At 41.6% G+C, this 18,457-nt stretch overlaps 1 protein-coding gene across 16 annotated transcripts in view; it reads right to left on the bottom strand.

Moving 5' to 3' along the window:
• LOC126475204 (calcium/calmodulin-dependent protein kinase type II alpha chain) overlaps positions 1-18,457 on the bottom strand; it is a 1,005,993-nt gene that overhangs the window by 305,236 nt on the left and 682,300 nt on the right. For all 16 annotated transcript variants that reach the window (XM_050102858.1, XM_050102867.1, XM_050102894.1 and 13 more), the window contains exon 4: positions 11,851-11,905. In XM_050102858.1, coding sequence (XP_049958815.1) covers positions 11,851-11,905 — 55 coding nt within the window. The remainder of the gene's footprint in view (positions 1-11,850; positions 11,906-18,457) is intronic.

The following is an 18,457-nucleotide window of genomic DNA, read 5'->3' as shown; positions in this document are numbered from 1 at the left end:
GGTGTCTGCTCTTTCGGACATTTCCAAAAGAACAGACAGCACATACATACATAAATTTGTGTCTATTTGTTGTTACACTCCTCACCACACATGTAACAGGAGATGGGTTTGGTGGAGAAATGGTCCCCTAAGGAAAACGAATTAATTCCTTCCACATACAAATAAAAAAAATTGTTGCACTGCGTAAATAGTGTTAACTCATACAAAAAAAGCTCGAATATGTGAGATGTTTTGACACAGTTCTTTGAGCTGCCAGATAAATCGAAAAACTACTTCCCTTCTTTTCAGTCTCTAACTGTGCTCAGGGCATATTCGTCTCTTTTGTGGTCAGATAGGAGCATTTTTTCATTAAGATTCCCAACTCTTACTCTACCATGATTTTGCCATTATCTGAATGATTCGCGGGAAATACAGAAGCGTCCGATCTTACCCGTCGGCTTTGACCCATGACGTCACAAATGTAGCGGAAACGACTATAAACGACAATTCCAATATGGCGGATATAAAAACATCGCATACGTATTATCCAATATGGCGGATATAAAAACATCGCATACGTATTATAAACACTGAAATACACAAGTTTCACAAAAAGCCTAATGACTGTAACGGGACAAGCGTGGGAAATTGGGGTTTTTGGGTGGGGACAAACTAAATATACACAAATGTAGCCACCGACCGCCATACAAAACCACGCAAAACAACGAAATAAATCAACATCACAAAACTGACCAAATACCAAAAAACACATTCCTATCCAGAATCGGACACTTCCCTTGACCTATGTAGCTCAACAGAACCTACCGATCACATCCTCCAATACAAAAAAAAAAAAAAAAAAAACGAACACTTCCCTTACACCTACATACATCTACAACAGCTCCCAATCACATAAATTACGATCGAACACTTCTGTTGACCTATATAGCTCAACAGAACCTACCGATCACATCCCCCAACACCAACCTAAAAAACCAACACTTCCCTTACACCTACATACGTCTACAACAGCTCCCAATCACATAAATTACGATCGAACAAAGATAATAATAAACAAGTGGTACTCGAGGCCAGGCAGGGGGGGGGGCTGCGCCCCCCCCTGACCCCTCCCCCCGCCAAAAAAAAAACCTCCCAACCTAACCTCGTATTCAGGGCTACGCTACAGATCAATGTGTAGGTCCCTAACGTCACGGGTCAAAGCCGACGCGTGAGATCGGATGTTTCTGTTGACACAAAACACACATCAAAAACAAAAAAAAACGGAACTTACCTCAAAAAAGTTCCAGCCCCACAAACTAGATTGGCCACCACAATCACACACAAATGCACCCTAACTAACCACTTTCGGCCTATACATTTTACCCACAGCCTTTAAAAAAACCCGAAAAATGCAATAGGCCTTTGGGACACTCTTCCGCCAACAGTACTCATCTAAATGAGACTGAAGGTTGGAAGAGCGCCTCTTCCCCCTCCCAAGAACTGACTTAACCGCCCCCCACATCCCCTCAATTGTGTTAGTGCAAGCCCCAGTATCATAATTCTTAAATTCTAGACTGTGGTTCACTACTAAATGATTAAATCCCCTGTCACCCAACCCCCTATAAGAAGAAAAAGCATCAGAAACTATTGTGGACCCGGGCTCTACATACTCCTCAATTAACCCCACTAATTCTGCCTTCGACCTCCCCTCCACAACCCTAAAAACACATTCAGTACCCCCACCCCCGTGAACAACAGCCCCCCACACCCAAAGACCAGCCACAGACTTCCCCCTCCCATACTTCCTTTTACCAAACTGCGACTCGTCCACCTCCACAAGCACCCCATGCCCACCCAACTTACCCCTGTACTTAATAAATTCCGAACACACTTCACGACAAAAGGAATACCAGTCTAAAACAGTCCTCTCACTCACACCAGTCTCAAACGCGCAAAAACTCTGTGGCCATCTATAACAAAAATAATATGTAATAAGCACAATCTCACGCATGCCCAATCTAGACTTCTCGAACCAGGTACCACGCCTTATAGAACGCCATACGCCATCTTTCCGGCAACACCACATGTATCCGTCGCTGGTCCGAGAGGCCGGAACTTTAACCAATTTCATCGCCTCAAGGCAAAGAGAACACTTAACAACTTCGGCGATTAAACCGAATAGTTGTAAGAACTTGATAAGTTCTAACGCTGTCAGCAATGAGCATTAAATTAAAACAAACGAAAACCATGAACACACCACCAGAGAGCACCACAAACAAAAACAAGACTAAACTCCGCGCCGTAATGACGTCACACACTACAACACGCTTACGTCACGGGTCAAAGCAGACGAGTAAGATCGGAGGTTTGTGTTGACCCGATTCGCGCAACAAATGATAAACTACTGAAAAGCAATATATATTGTCATTATCTCTTATGTTAAAAATTCTTGTCATTGTTTATTTAAAGTGTACGATCGTAAAACTTTAGTATTAATAAACCTCCACTAAAAAAACTCGCGTGAATAATTTTGGCGCGAAATGTTGCAACAACCCATCCGCTGAAATAAGCAGAACTGCGACACAATGCATGCACGACAAAATACTATCAACTTTTCGATACTGTATGAAAATTGACGAATTTAAGTTTATTTTGTCCGAAAATAAACTTTGTAACAGATACGATTGTAGTTCTTTAAGAAAACGCATTAAAACATTTTCTATTGGTTAGAAATAGAATGACCTTCCTTCTGACAGTTATTTTTATAGCAATTTTCGGGTTGGTTTAATTTTCTGCGTGGCCATCGATAAAGCTTTGAATGATCGATCCAACAGTATATCTTTTAGGATACTGCAGTGCCCGTGTTATTCCGAATTACCAAGCAATGTTCCTTCGGACATGTATGTATGTTATATAACCGCTAGCGATAAGCGGGAAATCCGGGTTCGAGCCCCGTCCTGCTCAAATTTTCATTGTCATCATTTCATTATACAGGTGATGACTGTCCATATTCGCAACTGCGAATACATTTCAGTGTATCATAATGTACAGGACTACGAATAATTCTGGATTCGTACTTACATTGTTTTGCAGGTCCAAGGATTTTTGTGGAACCCGAAGCAGCCCTAAGTGGGTATTCTCTGCCATCCACTCCAAAGTGGTTTGCCGAGTACGGATGTAGATGTACGTAAGGTTCTGGATTTGAGATTTCAGTTCGTTCATTAGCCCTTGGAATCTGTCGAGCAAAGGATTTACCTAGGGCTGATGTTCTGCACGGGCATTGGCGGGGGGGTTTAGTTGGAAAAGCAAGCAGGCTGTGGGTGAGCACGACTTCTACGACCTAAGTCGTCCGACTTAAGCTCTCACGCTTATTCATCAGACTGTCGCATTCTTAGCCGTTGATGTAAGGGATTTCTGCCTTTATGGCAATTCTCGTCTGCTGAGGAGGAGGAGGAAGAGGAGCATGAAGGAATGTGCAAAAGCGATATATTACAAGAAGAGAAGAACGACCTAATTAATTCTCCAGAAAAGTTCTGCAGTGTTTGCAAAATAATCCGAAACATTTGAATACTTTCTGACATGCGTGGAGCGTCAGTTCAGTAAATCCAGCAACTTTGCTAAAACCGTGCCCTTATGTGAATATCTCATTGTCCGCAAATAAACACTTCAACCAGGCGCGGCTCGTAATTAAGGGCTATGAGGAGGAGCTGTTCCAAAACGCATATTAAAATTAATTTCTCAATACCGTATTACAGAATTTAAATTATCAGAATCCATTTCGCGTATTTGTCACACGGACATAAGTAACACCGGTCAACGTTTTTGGAATTATTGATATGTGATGTCACGCGAAGTTTTTCGAACAGGCAGTAGAGGAAAAAGCGCGCTAAATATACCGCTTGCGCGACATGTCCCATTACTTTAAATTACAATGAAATGAACACCCCTAGCTGCATACAGGCATTGATATATGTCGACGGGGACAGTTGAAATGTGTTCCCCGATCGGAACTCGAACCCGGGACCTCCTGCATACATGGCAGACGCTCTATCCATCTGAGCCACTGAGGACACAGAGGATAGTGCGACTGCATCTCTGGCACGCACTTATGAGACCCACATTCGCAACTTATTGTCCCGCAGTACATTCAAAGTGCCCCTGCCCATTATACTCATTACTCGCGGCTTTACTGCCGATTCCCGTAAGAGTTTGGGCATCTGCACAGAAGAAGATGGTCAATGGCCAGTGAGCCTTAACTGGGTGAAAAGTATTTAAACCGACAAACTCTGGGAGGTCATAAGGGACATCAAAACAAATATTTTTCCCTAATGTCATTTTTTCCTATAAGGAGTATTTAAACCGGTAGAGGAAGATGTCTCTGGCGGCAAATCAATTAAATCAACAAACACTTTTCAATTTTTTTATGACCAAGAGACAACACATTAACACAACCCAACTTCAATTACAGTAGATTTTCAAAAATGCCTCCATTGCACACGTAAACAAAGGTTACACCGTCGGATCATGTTCTGTCTGACACGGGCAAAAGCCCCAGGAGTATCCTGAATTGCTTCTGCTGCTGCTGCTGCTTCTTCTGCTGCTACTATCCTGGCAACCAGAGCCTCTTCTGATGCAACAGGAGTTGTGTGAACAAGGTTGCGCATCTCTCCCCACACAAAAAAGTCCAGAGGTGACATATCTGGGGATCGAGCAGGCCATGGTACAGGAGCACCTTTGCCAATCCACGTTTGTTGGAACCGTCGGTCCAGGAATCGACGCACACGACGACTGAAATGTGCCGGCGCACGTTGCAACTACATGCGTTGTCTTGTAGGGAGCGGGGCGTCTTCCAGCAATTCTGGCAATGCTCTGGCGAGAAAATTGTAATAGTACCTGCCATTTAATGGCCTAGGTAGCAGATACGGCACAATTAAACTGTCCCCAACAACACCGACCCACACATTAACGAAGAACCGCACTTGATGAGCGCTAGTAACTGTGCATGTGGGTTATCCTCACTCCAAACATGCGAATTGTGCATGTTGAAGACTCCATCACGCCCGAACGTTGCTTCATCGGTAAACAATAGAGAGGATGGAAATGCGGGATGTATTTCACACTGTTCCAGGTACCACTGCGAAAACTGTGCTCTGGGTGGATAATCAGCTGGTTCCAGGTTGTGGACACGCTGTAAGTGAAATGGACGTAACAATTGCTCTCAAAGGACTGTTCTCACATTCGTCTGATTCGTCCCCATGTTACGTGCAATTGCACGAGTGCTGATTGAAGAATCTCGCTCCACATGCTGCAAGACAGCTTCCTCAATTGCAGCGTTCTTACCGCGCGACAGCGTCCCTGTCCAGGTAACCTGCTAAATGACCCGGTCTCATGCAGACGTTGGTACACAGCAACAAAGGTCGTATGATGTGCGATACGGCGATTAGGATATTGTTGCTGTACAGCTCGTCCGTTGTGGTGCGCTACGTAGTACGCACCAACCATATCAGTGTACTCACTTCAGTTGTATCGCTCCATTAGTGAACAGAGACGATGCACTACTACACTGGTGGACAGCAGTTGCCTACAACTGAAGAGCGTAATACGGCCTCCACCAGTTTAAATAATCCTAATACGAAAAAAAATGACATCAGAGAAAAATATTTGTTTTGATGTCCTCTACAACCTCCCAGAGTTTGTCGGTTTAAATACTTTTCACCCTGTATATATGAAGATGGTATCTGTTCTTTCGGACATGACAAAAACTCTTTTCCTCCTTCGCCGCCACTTCGTCAAGGCACTGCACTCTTAACGGCAACTGGTAGGGACAATGCAAAACATGGCAAGTTTGCGGTTCTATTCATGTATCAATCACATTTATACATGTAATACTTTAGAAAGTACAGACATTGAAAACGAATGAACAGTGGCTGCTCGTGAGTTTACATTCTGGGTGGTCACAAATTTCTAGACTCAGATAAATATGAGAGTGTGATATTAATAGCATCTGCTGTGTAACACTTGTGCTTATCAACATATTTATACAACACTTCCACTACCAACGACACCAACAATAATAATCATAATAATATGCATAACTTGTCTGAAAAAAAAGAATTGTTTTTGGGGAATTTTACTGTTTTGTACATAATTAGGTATAGTTTAGGGCAAGAACGGAATAACGTTCAGCTTTCGTTACTCTCCGTTTCGCGTTTTTGTTTAAGTGGGAGTTTTCGTGCTTTTTTAAATTTTTTTCGGTCAAATGTATACGATCCCTAACACATGTGTTGGTTAACGAATTAACCTACGGGCTGAAAATCAGACATTCTTATGATGCATCCACACAACAACATACGCTTATTATACAGTTCTATGTTAGCTTGTAGTTACGCTTATTTGACTTCGTCACTTTCTCAGTCAATGTATCTGGTCTGCGAAGCCATTGTTCCCTTGCTGCTAAATTTTCCTGGTAATTTTCTTTTCTGGTAGCACTTAAAACAGATTCAATAGAGTTCATGTTGACACTATACGCGAAAGCAGATTTCTGCACAGTAAACAACCAACTCCAAACACAAATTGCAGTTTGTGGAAATGATTAAATTCAAGTAGTACTGTCTACCAACGTGATAATGACTAGAATAGAAATGAGGCGCTGAGAGCCCAATGGGCCAAACGCACGCTGTCGTCGATCCCACATTTACATGATTATCAAAGAAATCAGTGAGACACCTTTTCGTCAGTGTTCACGTATACATTGTGGGCCTACAGCACGGATAAACCTGACCCACCATAAAATCAACAGATATTGCCGCGCGGGGTAGCCGTGCGGTCTACGGCGCCTTGTCACAGTCAACGCGGCTCCCCCCCCCGCCCCCCGTCGGAGGTTCGAGTCCTCTCTCGGTGTGTGTGTGTGTGTGTGTGTGTGTGTGTGTGTGTGTGTGTGTGTTAAGACAGGTTTTTCTATCAAGAATGACTAAAACATGTATTGACGTCTGGTCTAATCTTACTATATAGTGAGTGAATGGGCATCTCTGAGGAATGTTATACTGTCTAGCGGGATTCATGCCAAGCACACACAGGGATAAAAGTCTGCTGCAGTTTGCTAGCACCTACTGGCATTGACATAAAGTTGTAGTTAGAGGTTAAGGGCTACGAGAAGTAGTGAAAGCAAAACGTGACATCTACTCACGTATGTTTTGCCAAGACAATGATACAAGACATTGTCCGAATGCTATTAATTATTGCAACGCACAGGAAATGTAGGAAGGACGATGTGATTAACCGCTAGCCCATTAGCCTTTCGTCACTGACATAACAGACTTTAAGAATAAAGTCTTCTTACTAACTGCCTTCTTTCTATACTTCGAACATTAACAAGAGAAAATAGCAATTTAGTTTCACAATTGAGTACAGCACAAAGCAAGTTGTAGAGAAAACTGGCCAGGTGCGGGTAGGGCTAGAGCTCTAACGGGTTCGTACAAACTTAATTATGTAAACATACAGTTCATCGATCCCGGGAATCGAGAATTTTTTTGATTCTTATTGACAATGATATTTATCACGATATCGGTTTCAGGAATTCCAAGAGTTTCGAGAATGTTTTAATTTAACAAATGAAAAAGGAAATATTTTTTATGTCATATAATTACAAATTAACAATTTTCGAACTTTTCCCTTCACTTGTACTTTGAAACCTAGCTTCTCGCCGACTTACATGATTCTAGGTCAATGGGAAGGACCCTAGACGTTTTAATGAGTGAGTTTGCGAGTATCAAAATACATGATATAAATGGCCGTATCTTTTGATTACATTCACTTAGAAGCTTTAATTTTCTGGAACCGCCAAGGAACTATAGACTTAGTACGTGGCGTAAATTTCAACTTGATCCGTCTATTCGCTCCAGAGAAAAAGGGTTTTTAAAGGCCGGACACACACACACACACACACACACACACACACACACACACACACACACACACACACACAGAGAGAGAGAGAGAGAGAGAGAGAGAGAGAGAGAGAGAGAGAGACTGACAACGAAGTGATCCCATAAGGGTTCCGTTTTACCGACTAAGGCACGGAACCCTAAAAATCAACCAATATCAGTTACAGCTTTGGATGGAGTTGCCTATAAGCTATACCAAAATAAAACCTGTATGGACAGCCCGTCAAAATGAAGCAACAGGACCTACCTACACCGTTTACCCATCACGGAGACGGTCAGTCGACTCTGGTGGCAGACGCTGCAAGAGGGACGTTCTGCATCACGGTGTATTTTACCATTAAAGTTCCGAGAGTTAGAAGAGTTCTTAGAAGAGAGAACCAATATATTAATTCTTGCTACCTATGCCTTTGAAAGGTCTCTGTTGGATACCTTTCATGTTAATTTCTTAAATCTGTTGTCATTTGCGGCATAAATTCCTCTTCTAAATTTACTGTGGCGTTTCTGACTATCTGGGAGGAGACTGAGTAGTGGAACGTGTTACTTTTACACATAAACAAGAACGATCTGTCACACTACCACACTTTAAAACACAGTTTATATGTAATTCATGTCACACAGTCTCATACGGAACCTACATCCGCTTTCTTTTATATACTGTATATGATAAGATATTGTCATCCCCCTTCCCTTCTGTGTGAGAGGATGAATGAGCAAATGTATTTCTAGTTGCATGCTTGAGGGTAGCAGACAAGCCTGTCTGCTAGAGAACAGTAGGACCAACGTCGGAACAGGTAGCTACGCTTTCTAAAAGCAGAGAGTTTTCTATTCTTAGTATGGTCCTGTCCGTCCCTTGTCATGTTGGTATAGGAAGCTGCCTCTCTGGTCACTTCTGTTTGTATTTGTGAGGCACCCCTCAGGTAGGAGCCCAGGTCAGTCTCTCCGCGGCGAGCGTCTGAAGTGGTAAGATCTCCGGCTAAGCGCGTGTCTGCTAAGTCCGTAGGACAATGGATTTCTTAAGTTCAGCCTAACTGAAAATTTAATCACCTTTATTTCAGGTTTAGCTCTAAAATATCTAATGTTACCTTAAATTGCAACGCAGTGTAATTCGAGTGTGAAGTTCAGAATATATTCCGGTAGTTGCTTTGTCACTACTTTGTGAGTAAAGTGGAACCACGTGTTGATCAGTAACTCTAACTAGCATCATCAATCTTCAATGGGAATGTGTGTGAGATTATAACGTCTCGTCTTGACAATATTTTTCAATATAGCAACTTTTCTTTATGTGTAACCCGCGTGGGGTGTACTTTGTGAGACCAGTACCACGTGCTTATACAATTGTTTGACCCATCAGGTTAATAGTAAGACGATAGTAACCAGTTCGAGGTTTTTCTTTTGTAAATTGCTTTTCGATCTAATTTATTTTAATTATCAAAATTATTGTGGAGTTACACTCTGTGTAAACCAAGTTGACCACGTGAAGCATGTGGTGTAATCATCAAAGTAGCCCTCAGCTATTCTTTTCGGGAAGACACAGAGAGTTAGTATGAATTTAGTATACCAGTGTGTGGTAATTTCATGACGGACAGGATTGCGCTACGAACGTAAATTCTTTGGTTGAAAATTGAATCGGTTGGTTGTGGTTAATTTCCACTTGCATATGTTTCAACGTTCTTCGTGTGTTATTTTATGAATGCAGTGTTGTATGCAGTCTCCCAATCTTGGCTCCATATTTGATGTGTTTCGTAAGATTACAATCTCACATTTTCACAATCCTAAATAAGGCACCAGTTTAGTTAGGAATCAAGTTTAATATGCTGAAATTTCAATGATCAATGTTGAAATAAATTTCCAAATATAAACTGATTTATTTCTTTTTATTTAAATTCTCTTATATATATATATCACCGGTTGTCGTATGACTATTAAAAGATTATAATTAATGTTAGTCTGGTTGGGAATTTGGTAAGCTAAACAGGATACCTGGTGAAACAGTTGCGCAGTAATGCAAGGTTAACTTCCCCAGACAGCTCACAGCTTTTAACCCGCTTTTATTGTCTATCAGTACCGCTTTCAGAAGAAATTAAAGCAACAACATTACACCTTGCGCGAAGACCATGAAGATGAAACGTGAGAAATCGAAGCACAGGCGGAACCTTACTAACAATCGTTCTTCCCGTGAACCAAGCCCGACTGGAACAAGAAAAGTGGGAGGTGAAAGTGGTACACAAAGTACCCTCCGCCACACGCCTGAAGGTGGTTTGCGGCGTTTAGATGAAAATGTATCGGGACGATTTCATTGTCTGGGGGATGAAGTCAAAATTTCATTGGAAAGGGTACGTAACGTGCGAAGGCGTAGGGTTTCTGAGAGCTACATCTCGCTGCACCATACATTAAATGCAAGCCTGTAAGTTCTTGTAACGGGCGATGTTCCACAAGTATTCATTAGCTGTAAACAGTGGCAATTATCATCGACATACCACAGATGAATGTGGTTAGTTGTGTAAGGTAGCGCCAGCAACGTAGATGCCGCTTGCGGCTGTTTGTTACGAAACGTTTGCATTTTCCGTACACGGGCCTCATTCATAGTCTCGTACCGGCTGTAATAATCATTTCGGATAGTTGTTCCCTTATATGAAAATATCAGCTCAGGATTCTCTAGCATCTGGATAATTATGGCCCTAAATGTTTTGGACTACCAGCACATGAACTCTGACTGAGCCGTCACCTGACATACGTTAAGCGCTGCATTTTGTAGAAGCCGCGGGTAAAAGAAGGGGACTGACAGCTCATGTGACCAAGTAACAATTCCGGCTGCGGTACTGCAACAGCTCAGAAGACGTTATTGACATCCGCAACTGGACGAGATTTTCAGAGGCGTACAAAACAGGTTTGGCCGGCCGAAGTGGCCGTGCGGTTAAAGGCGCTGCAGTCTGGAACCGCAAGACCGCTACGGTCGCAGGTTCGAATCCTGCCTCGGGCATGGATGTTTGTGATGTCCTTAGGTTAGTTAGGTTTAACTAGTTCTAAGTTCTAGGGGACTAATGACCTCAGCAGTTGAGTCCCATAGTGCTCAGAGCCATTTGAACCAAAACAGGTTTACAGCGACGATTATGTGCGAAAACCGTATATCTCTGTTGGTGTGAAGGGGACATGTGGAAACATACCACCAACCACCGGCAAGCGACAATAACAGCCAAACTAACGCCCTTAGCTCGAAGTTATACCCCAATTAGGCAAAGTGTGGCGTTGCACCATGTTGTTGTTCTAAGGGAAAAGTATATGGAGTTGTACTTTTACTCAGGGCAAATGAAATCTGCCATGCTAAGTATAACTCTCAGCACTAAGTGTTATTTTGCTATGCGAAGAATGAATAGAAAATAGGCTATGAGTTGAGTGCATCGTAAGCAACTGCAAAATAACCTCTGCTCTTCAAGTGCATACTTCAGTTGACATAGATATTATATGCGTGAGAATGAGAAATAAATTTATCCAGACCACTGATGTATTCGCGATAATCCTGGGTTAAATAATTACTCGACCCTTGAAAATGACCCAGTGGACGACACTGGTCGCATTCAGAATATATTTATGCAACTAGCGCTGTTATTTATTAAAATAAGTAGACTTCAGGCACAGAAGACTGTACGCCAGCGGCCTTTACAGATTTTGATCTATAAGACAAAAAAGCTACTATTTATCACCTTTTCTGCTGTCTCTAAGTATATTTCATCGGGTTGTGCAAGAGCTTTTATGCAGACACATTGAAAACTACGAATATACAAAACTTCTCTATGATACAACGAATTTCTGAACAGATAAACTGAAATTAAGTAAAATTATAATGAGAAGTAAAAATATCAAAATAAATGAATTATTTTAAAGCAGCTGCATTTCAAACAGTCTACAGAAAAGTTGTGGGTATACTTACAGATCAAAGACCAGATAGTGGAAGTTCTCTTCCTGTATGGAATCATGGAGGCGCACTGAAACAAAAGACAAAAGGCACGTTTAACAAGAAAAGAAGAACTTCAATTGTGCCAATTATTTATATGAAATATTTTGAAATTCGTATCTGTCTTTTTATACACTGTAAATAAGTAATTGCTGCTATTAAAGTTCCAATCCTCGTATGTTACTTGAGTTACACGAACTGAAATTCTTGCTTCAGTGTTATCTCGGCAAAGCGAAATGAATGCTCCAGCTCGTGCCTTTGTAAAAGCAAATTATGTGTTAAAACTGTATACATAAAAAATCTCCCTATTCTTTCAAAAGACCCGGTAATTTTAAAAATCGGTTTCGTAGCTTCTGTTTTTGAGAATAACCAGCACAAAAAGTCCGGAAAGGAAAGCTTAAAATATATGTATCGCATTATTTCGGCTTGTGGGAACCTGCAAATCGACACCAAACGTACACTTTCTGGAATTTATAGTGACGAAATTCAGATCTTTCATGTGTTTGTCACAGTGCTATACAACTGTTATTTATCGAAGTTACACATTTCACACAATACCCTAGTCTCAAATACCGTCATCAAAACAGAACTCGTAAAAAAATCTTGCAGGCAAAGGAAGGAAAGAAGAAAAGTAGCAAAATTAGTGTTGCCCGCCCCGTTAGCCGTGCGGTGTAACGCACTGCTTTCCGGGCGGGAAGGTGCGCCGGTCCCCGGCACTAATCCGCTGGAGAGGCGGGGGGTGGGGGCGGGGGAGGGGGAGGGTGGGGACGAGGGGGGAGGGGAGGTTCAATGTAGGGGGAGGGAGGGGGGAAGGTGGAGGAAGGAGGGGGGAAGGTGGAGGAGGGAGGGGGAGGTATGATGTATGGTGATGGGGGAGGGAGAGGGGGAGGTAGGTGGAAGGGAAGTGAGGGAGAGGTGAGGGGGAGTGGAGGGGAGGGGAAGGGGGAGGGGGTGTACACTGGGGGCCGAACCGCACAATAACCCTAGGTTCGGTGTGAGGTGGCGGTGGGGTGAGTGGACTGCTGTAGCCTGTTGTGGGGTTGTGAACCACTGAGGGCTACGGCGGGGACGAAGCCTCTCTGTTGTTTCTAGGTCCCCAGTTCCATACAATACAATACAAAAATTAATGCTTACGTCCCGTACAAGCTGAGATTTGCATCATACTCTGCAAGTAATTTTTACGGTGTGTGGCGGACCGTGGAACTTCATTTGGCGCCCTATCCTGTTCCATTCGCGAATGGTCTGTCGGAAGTATGACTGTCAGTTATCGTCCATTTTGGCTATAGAGTCTTAGATTTATTTGTTGTGGTCGTTTTGCGAGACATACGTGGAAGTAATAAGTTGCCTAGCTGTTAGCAAAAATACTTTGCAATCGATACGGAAATACATTTTCATATTACTAAAGTTTCTTGTGCGATTCCATGTACTTGGCCTCTCTCATTAGCGCAACTGGCGATGACAGCCTCTCTGTTCTGCTGGAGTCTACATTGAGTGGTGCGCTAGGGCGGTCGACATCTGATAGTTGTTGCTCGTAGCCAAAGGCGCGGCGCTGAACAAAAGCAGTGCCTGTACAGCGTTATTTGTTCCTGGATGTACGAAGTTTTCTAAACCCTTACTCACATCCTCTTGTTTTGAGTTTCTTCTCTTCTCCTATGTTGGGTCAGTTTCCAGTTCCGGGAGTAAAACGCCAGCTGTCCTTTCGCCCTACCACATTTCTTCTTCTTTCCTTAGTCGTTTACGGGCCCTTGAGAAGTAGCAAAGCTCTCTAATGCCTTGCAATGGCGCTTTCGGGACATCAACTTGGGCCTTGATGAGATGTCGATGGCGCAGTCGTGTAACTTGCTTCTTCTCTAGCCATGTGTTTTGGAAAAGGTCTGCACTGAGCAAACAGCTTTTTCCTTATCCACCTATACTTTCTTCGGCGAAGTTTCACCGTCCTCGGTGCGTTCATTTTACTTTCTGTCGACTAGAAGAATACTGACGTCCTTGGGAGAGCCGCCATGGCTTGACTTTTCCGCATGTGTGCAAGATATTTGAGATTGGGGAAACACTCTCAGACTTCAAAAAGAATGTAATAATTCAAGTTCCAAAAAAGGCATGTACCGACAATTTAACTCTTTGAGTCCTAACTATATGAAGAAATCCATAATTTTACAATTTTTCACGTGATTAACATTCATTATCATATTACGCATCGAAACAAGATTGTCAAAAGGTAAACAGTCATTTGCTTTAAGGAGGTGGTTTCACTTCGCGACCAATGGAACACAGTTTTCAACCACGCATCATTTCATGTGATATACTACTGACAGCAGTTTCGCAGTTTTCCTAGACAAAATCCCCCCCCCCCCATCTCTAAACTTCCATTAACTCATAACGCCTAAAACAAATTATAGTTAAAAAAACCAGCTAAAATGAGCCTAAATTTTGATAGTTTTTATCGCAACTGCATACTGTCCCAGTGGTGTCATTTCGATAATGCTCATAAAAACAGTAATACAAACTAAAATTTAGAATAACTTAGATATATTTACTTTCACTGTCAATGATGTTCTCGGTACTGCCAATACAAAAAAAAAGGCAGGTCAGAATCTCCTACAATCACATAGCATCTTCTCTGCGCTAACTGTTGCTTTGAACGCTGCAAGTGATTGCTACAATGTACTACATTCGTAGAAGTACCTCAGTGTACCACTAGTAGTCTCTGTCTTGTTTCATGCGAAAGCCACTGGTACGAAAAACAACGTGGGTGTGGTTTCAGGCAGAAACCATTGGGACTCAGAGCGTTATCAAGTCATGGCTACGCTATAGTGAGACGAGTTATTTTCAAAAAAATGTAAAAACTGGTAGAAACCGACCTTGGAGAATATCAAACACGCGAGGCAATAATAAACCTATGACTTATCTTACAAGATAGGTCAAGGGAAGGCGAACTTAAAGTTTATAGCATCAGTAGATTTAGAGAACACTCTTGACAATATTAACTCGAATACACTTTTTGAAATTCTGAACGCACCAGGGGTAAAATGCAGGGAGCGAATGATTATGAACAGCATGTAGAGAAACAACCAGACTACAGTTATAAGCAGCTGGAGGACATTACAGGTAGCAATAGCTGAGAAGGGAGTGAGGCAGCGTTGTAGCCTATCTTCTATGTTATCGAATCTGTACATTAAGCAAGCAGTAAAGGAAACCAAAGGAAAATTTGGAGAAGGAATTAAAGTTCGTGCAGAAGAAATGAAAACTTTGAAATTGACCGATGACACGGTAATTCAGTTAGAATGTGTAAAGAAATGGAAGAGCAGTTGAGCGGAACGGACAGCGTCTTGAAAACAGGTAATAAGGTAAACATCAACAAAAGCACGACAAGGGTAATGGAATGCAGTCGAAATAAATAATAGATTAGGAAACTATCCACTTAAAGTAGTAGGTATCTTTACTTATTTAGGCAGCGAAGTAACGAATGATGGTCGATGTCGAAAGGATATAAAATGCAGACTGGCAATAGTACAAAGAGCATATCTGAAAAAAAGAAATTTATTAACATTTAATATAAATTTAAGTGTTATTTAGTCTTTTCTGACGGTTTTCGTCTGGTGTGTAGCCTTGTACTGAAGTGAAATGTGGACGATAAGCAGTTCAAATAAGGTGAGAACAGAATCTCTTGAAATCTAGGGTTGTAGAAGATCGTTGAAGATTATCTGGGAGGTACTGAATCAAAGAGGGGAGAAAATAAATTCATGGCACAAATGAGTGAAAGAAGGGATCGGATGATAGGGCACATCCTGAGGCGTCAATGAATGGTTAGTTTAGTAATGGGAGGAATTGGGAGGTGGGAATTGTAGAGGCAGACATAGGCATGAACAGAGTAAGCAGATTCAAATGGATGTACAACTTGTGGAAGTGCATCTTTCTCGCGGACGTCGAACGACGACTGATGATATAAATAAAGAAAACGAACACACCACAGCTGTGTCACCAACGAAGTTTATTTCAGATGACTAGTTTCGGCACTACACTTCCCCCATCTTCGGTTCTTCTATATGTATTTTGTTGCAGTCAGTCAGTGGTGTAAACACATTCCTGATGTCTGTAATCCAATACAAGTATTATTATATGGGTTACACGATAAATGGGCCAATAAATCAAAGTACTCTTTTGGTTTATAGGGGATCCGAAGATGGCGTAAGTGTTGAGTCAAAATTAGTCGTTTGAAAAAAGTTTCTTTGACGACACGGCTGTGGTAGTTCGTTTTCTTTATTCAAATGGATATAGGGTGCAGTAGTTATTCAGATATGGCGACGCTTGTACGGGATGGACCAGTGTGGAGAGCTGCATCAAACCATTCCTCGCACTGAATACCACAACCTCCACTACCACCAGCACCACCACAGTAACACCAGCAACATAAAAAAGTTGCACGGTAAAAATATACAATTTTGGCATTATAGCTTTACGTTTATAACATTTTAACAAAATGTATGTGCTCTTAAGCATACATTGGTTTTCATGTTGTTAACTGGTTTGCGATGTTACTATTAGTACCCACGTCATGCAATATAATGCGTTGTGTCAAGTAAACTAACATGACACATAATGTCATGCTGTAAACATGACAAGTCATTATGTCATAAAACATGGCATTTGTCATGTCGTGCAATATGACACAGCGTGTCATTAAAGTTTAAGATGGATGCTTCCTATTATAGATGCATCCCACTCTAAGGAAACGCATAAATTTGCGTCTGTGTGTTCTTACACTCCTCAACATCCATGCAGTAGAGGGTTAGTTTAGTGGAGAAATGGTAAATCGTCCCCTTGGAGGAAAAAAAAAATCAACGCCCCCTTCCCCCCGACACACACACACACACACACACACACACACACACACACACACACACACAGAGAGAGAGAGAGAGAGAGAGAGAGATAAAAAAATTGTTTTAATGTGCCCCCCCTCTCCAGGAACAAATTCATTCATCCCCAGAAATTTTATCCCCCTATAAAAACGTTTTTAGCTATTTGGTTCCTTTCTTTTTCATCCCTAACTCTGCCCAGGAGATATTCGCCTTTTTTGTTCTGCTACAGGAGTACTTTTCACTCTGGTTCCAAAATTTAACTCTACCTTCAGGTGGAGGCTTTATTTGTTAATATTTTTAATATTTATTATTTTTTGTTTTGTGATTTTATTTTATGTTTTCTCAATTTTTAAAATTTTTAAGTTTTTTAATTTTTTTTTGTTTTATAGCTAGACACATTACATTTATATACATGAGTCTGTATAAGCAACCATATGAAGAATGGCTATAAATATTTAATATAGTGCATAAAACCCAGCAACTGCAAATACAATACTGATCGAAAAATTAAATACTGTGCGAAGTTTATAATAATAATATATGTAAATAGTTCATGTATTGTAGATCAACTTGCGATACAATCACATTACATAGATAAACTTATGTAAAAGCCTACTATATCGCAAGCTGAACGATTCCCACATCAAACAACAAACTATTGAAAGGCATACACGTTGTTATTGTCTTATCTTACAATTCTTGTCATTGTTGAAAAAACTCAGGTGAATAATTTTGGCGCGAATTGTTGCAACATCCCGCGTCCGGCCATCCTGATTTAGGTTTTCCGTGATTTCCCTAAATCACTCCAGGCAAATGCCGGGATGGTTCCTTTTAAAGGGCACGGTCGACTTCCTTCCCTAATCCGATGAGACCGATGACCTCGCTGTCTGGTTTCCTTCCCCAAAACAACCAACCAACCAACCAATTGTTGCAACAACCAATCAGAATTAAGTATGAGCATGATGGCAAAAATAAGTAGAAGAACCGCGAAACAATGTATGCACGACAAACTACTACAAACTACCATTTTTCATTTCTGTACGAAAATTGACGAACTTAAGCGCGTTTTGCACGAAAATAAATTTTCTACAAGATGGCACAGTAGTTTTGGAAGAAATCGCAGTAAAACATTTTCGATTGTTTAGAATGATGGTGACCTCCATTCTTAAAATATTTTTATACCGGTTTTCGAGTTAGTTTAATTTTCTGCGTGGTCATCGATAAAGCTTTAAATGCTAAATAACAGTACATCATTTTATACTGGGCTGGGCGAAATTCGGGTTTTGTTCATACATTTTTTCGCACGTTCAAAGATTTTTCGAAGATTTTAAGTTACTGGTGAACAAAATCTTTAAAATATTAACAACGAAATGATAATCAACTGTAAGAACCATTTTTTTAAATTACGTCGGAATGCAGAAGGCGCGTCGTATTCCGGAAACTGCACAACTTGTCGGGTGTTCGAGGAGTGCTTTGGTGAGTATCCTCAACACGTAGCGAAACCAGACGTCGTGATGATGGGCGGCCTCCCCTCATTAGAGATGCCGGACGCTGCATGCTGAGCTCACTGGTAATAAAACAGGACGGTCGGCGAATTGTGACGGAACTGACAGCAGGCGTTAATGCTGGGCAGAGCATAAATGCGTCTGTACACACAGTGCTCCGAACACTCCTAACGATGGGTCTCCACAGCCGACGACCAATGTTAACACAACGGCTTCAAC

Source organism: Schistocerca serialis, chromosome 1, assembly GCF_023864345.2.
Source record: "Schistocerca serialis cubense isolate TAMUIC-IGC-003099 chromosome 1, iqSchSeri2.2, whole genome shotgun sequence".
NCBI classification, from domain to species: Eukaryota; Metazoa; Arthropoda; class Insecta; order Orthoptera; family Acrididae; genus Schistocerca; species Schistocerca serialis.
The sequence above is the reverse complement of the archived record's forward strand: the minus strand, read 5'-3'. Positions and strand labels throughout refer to the sequence as shown.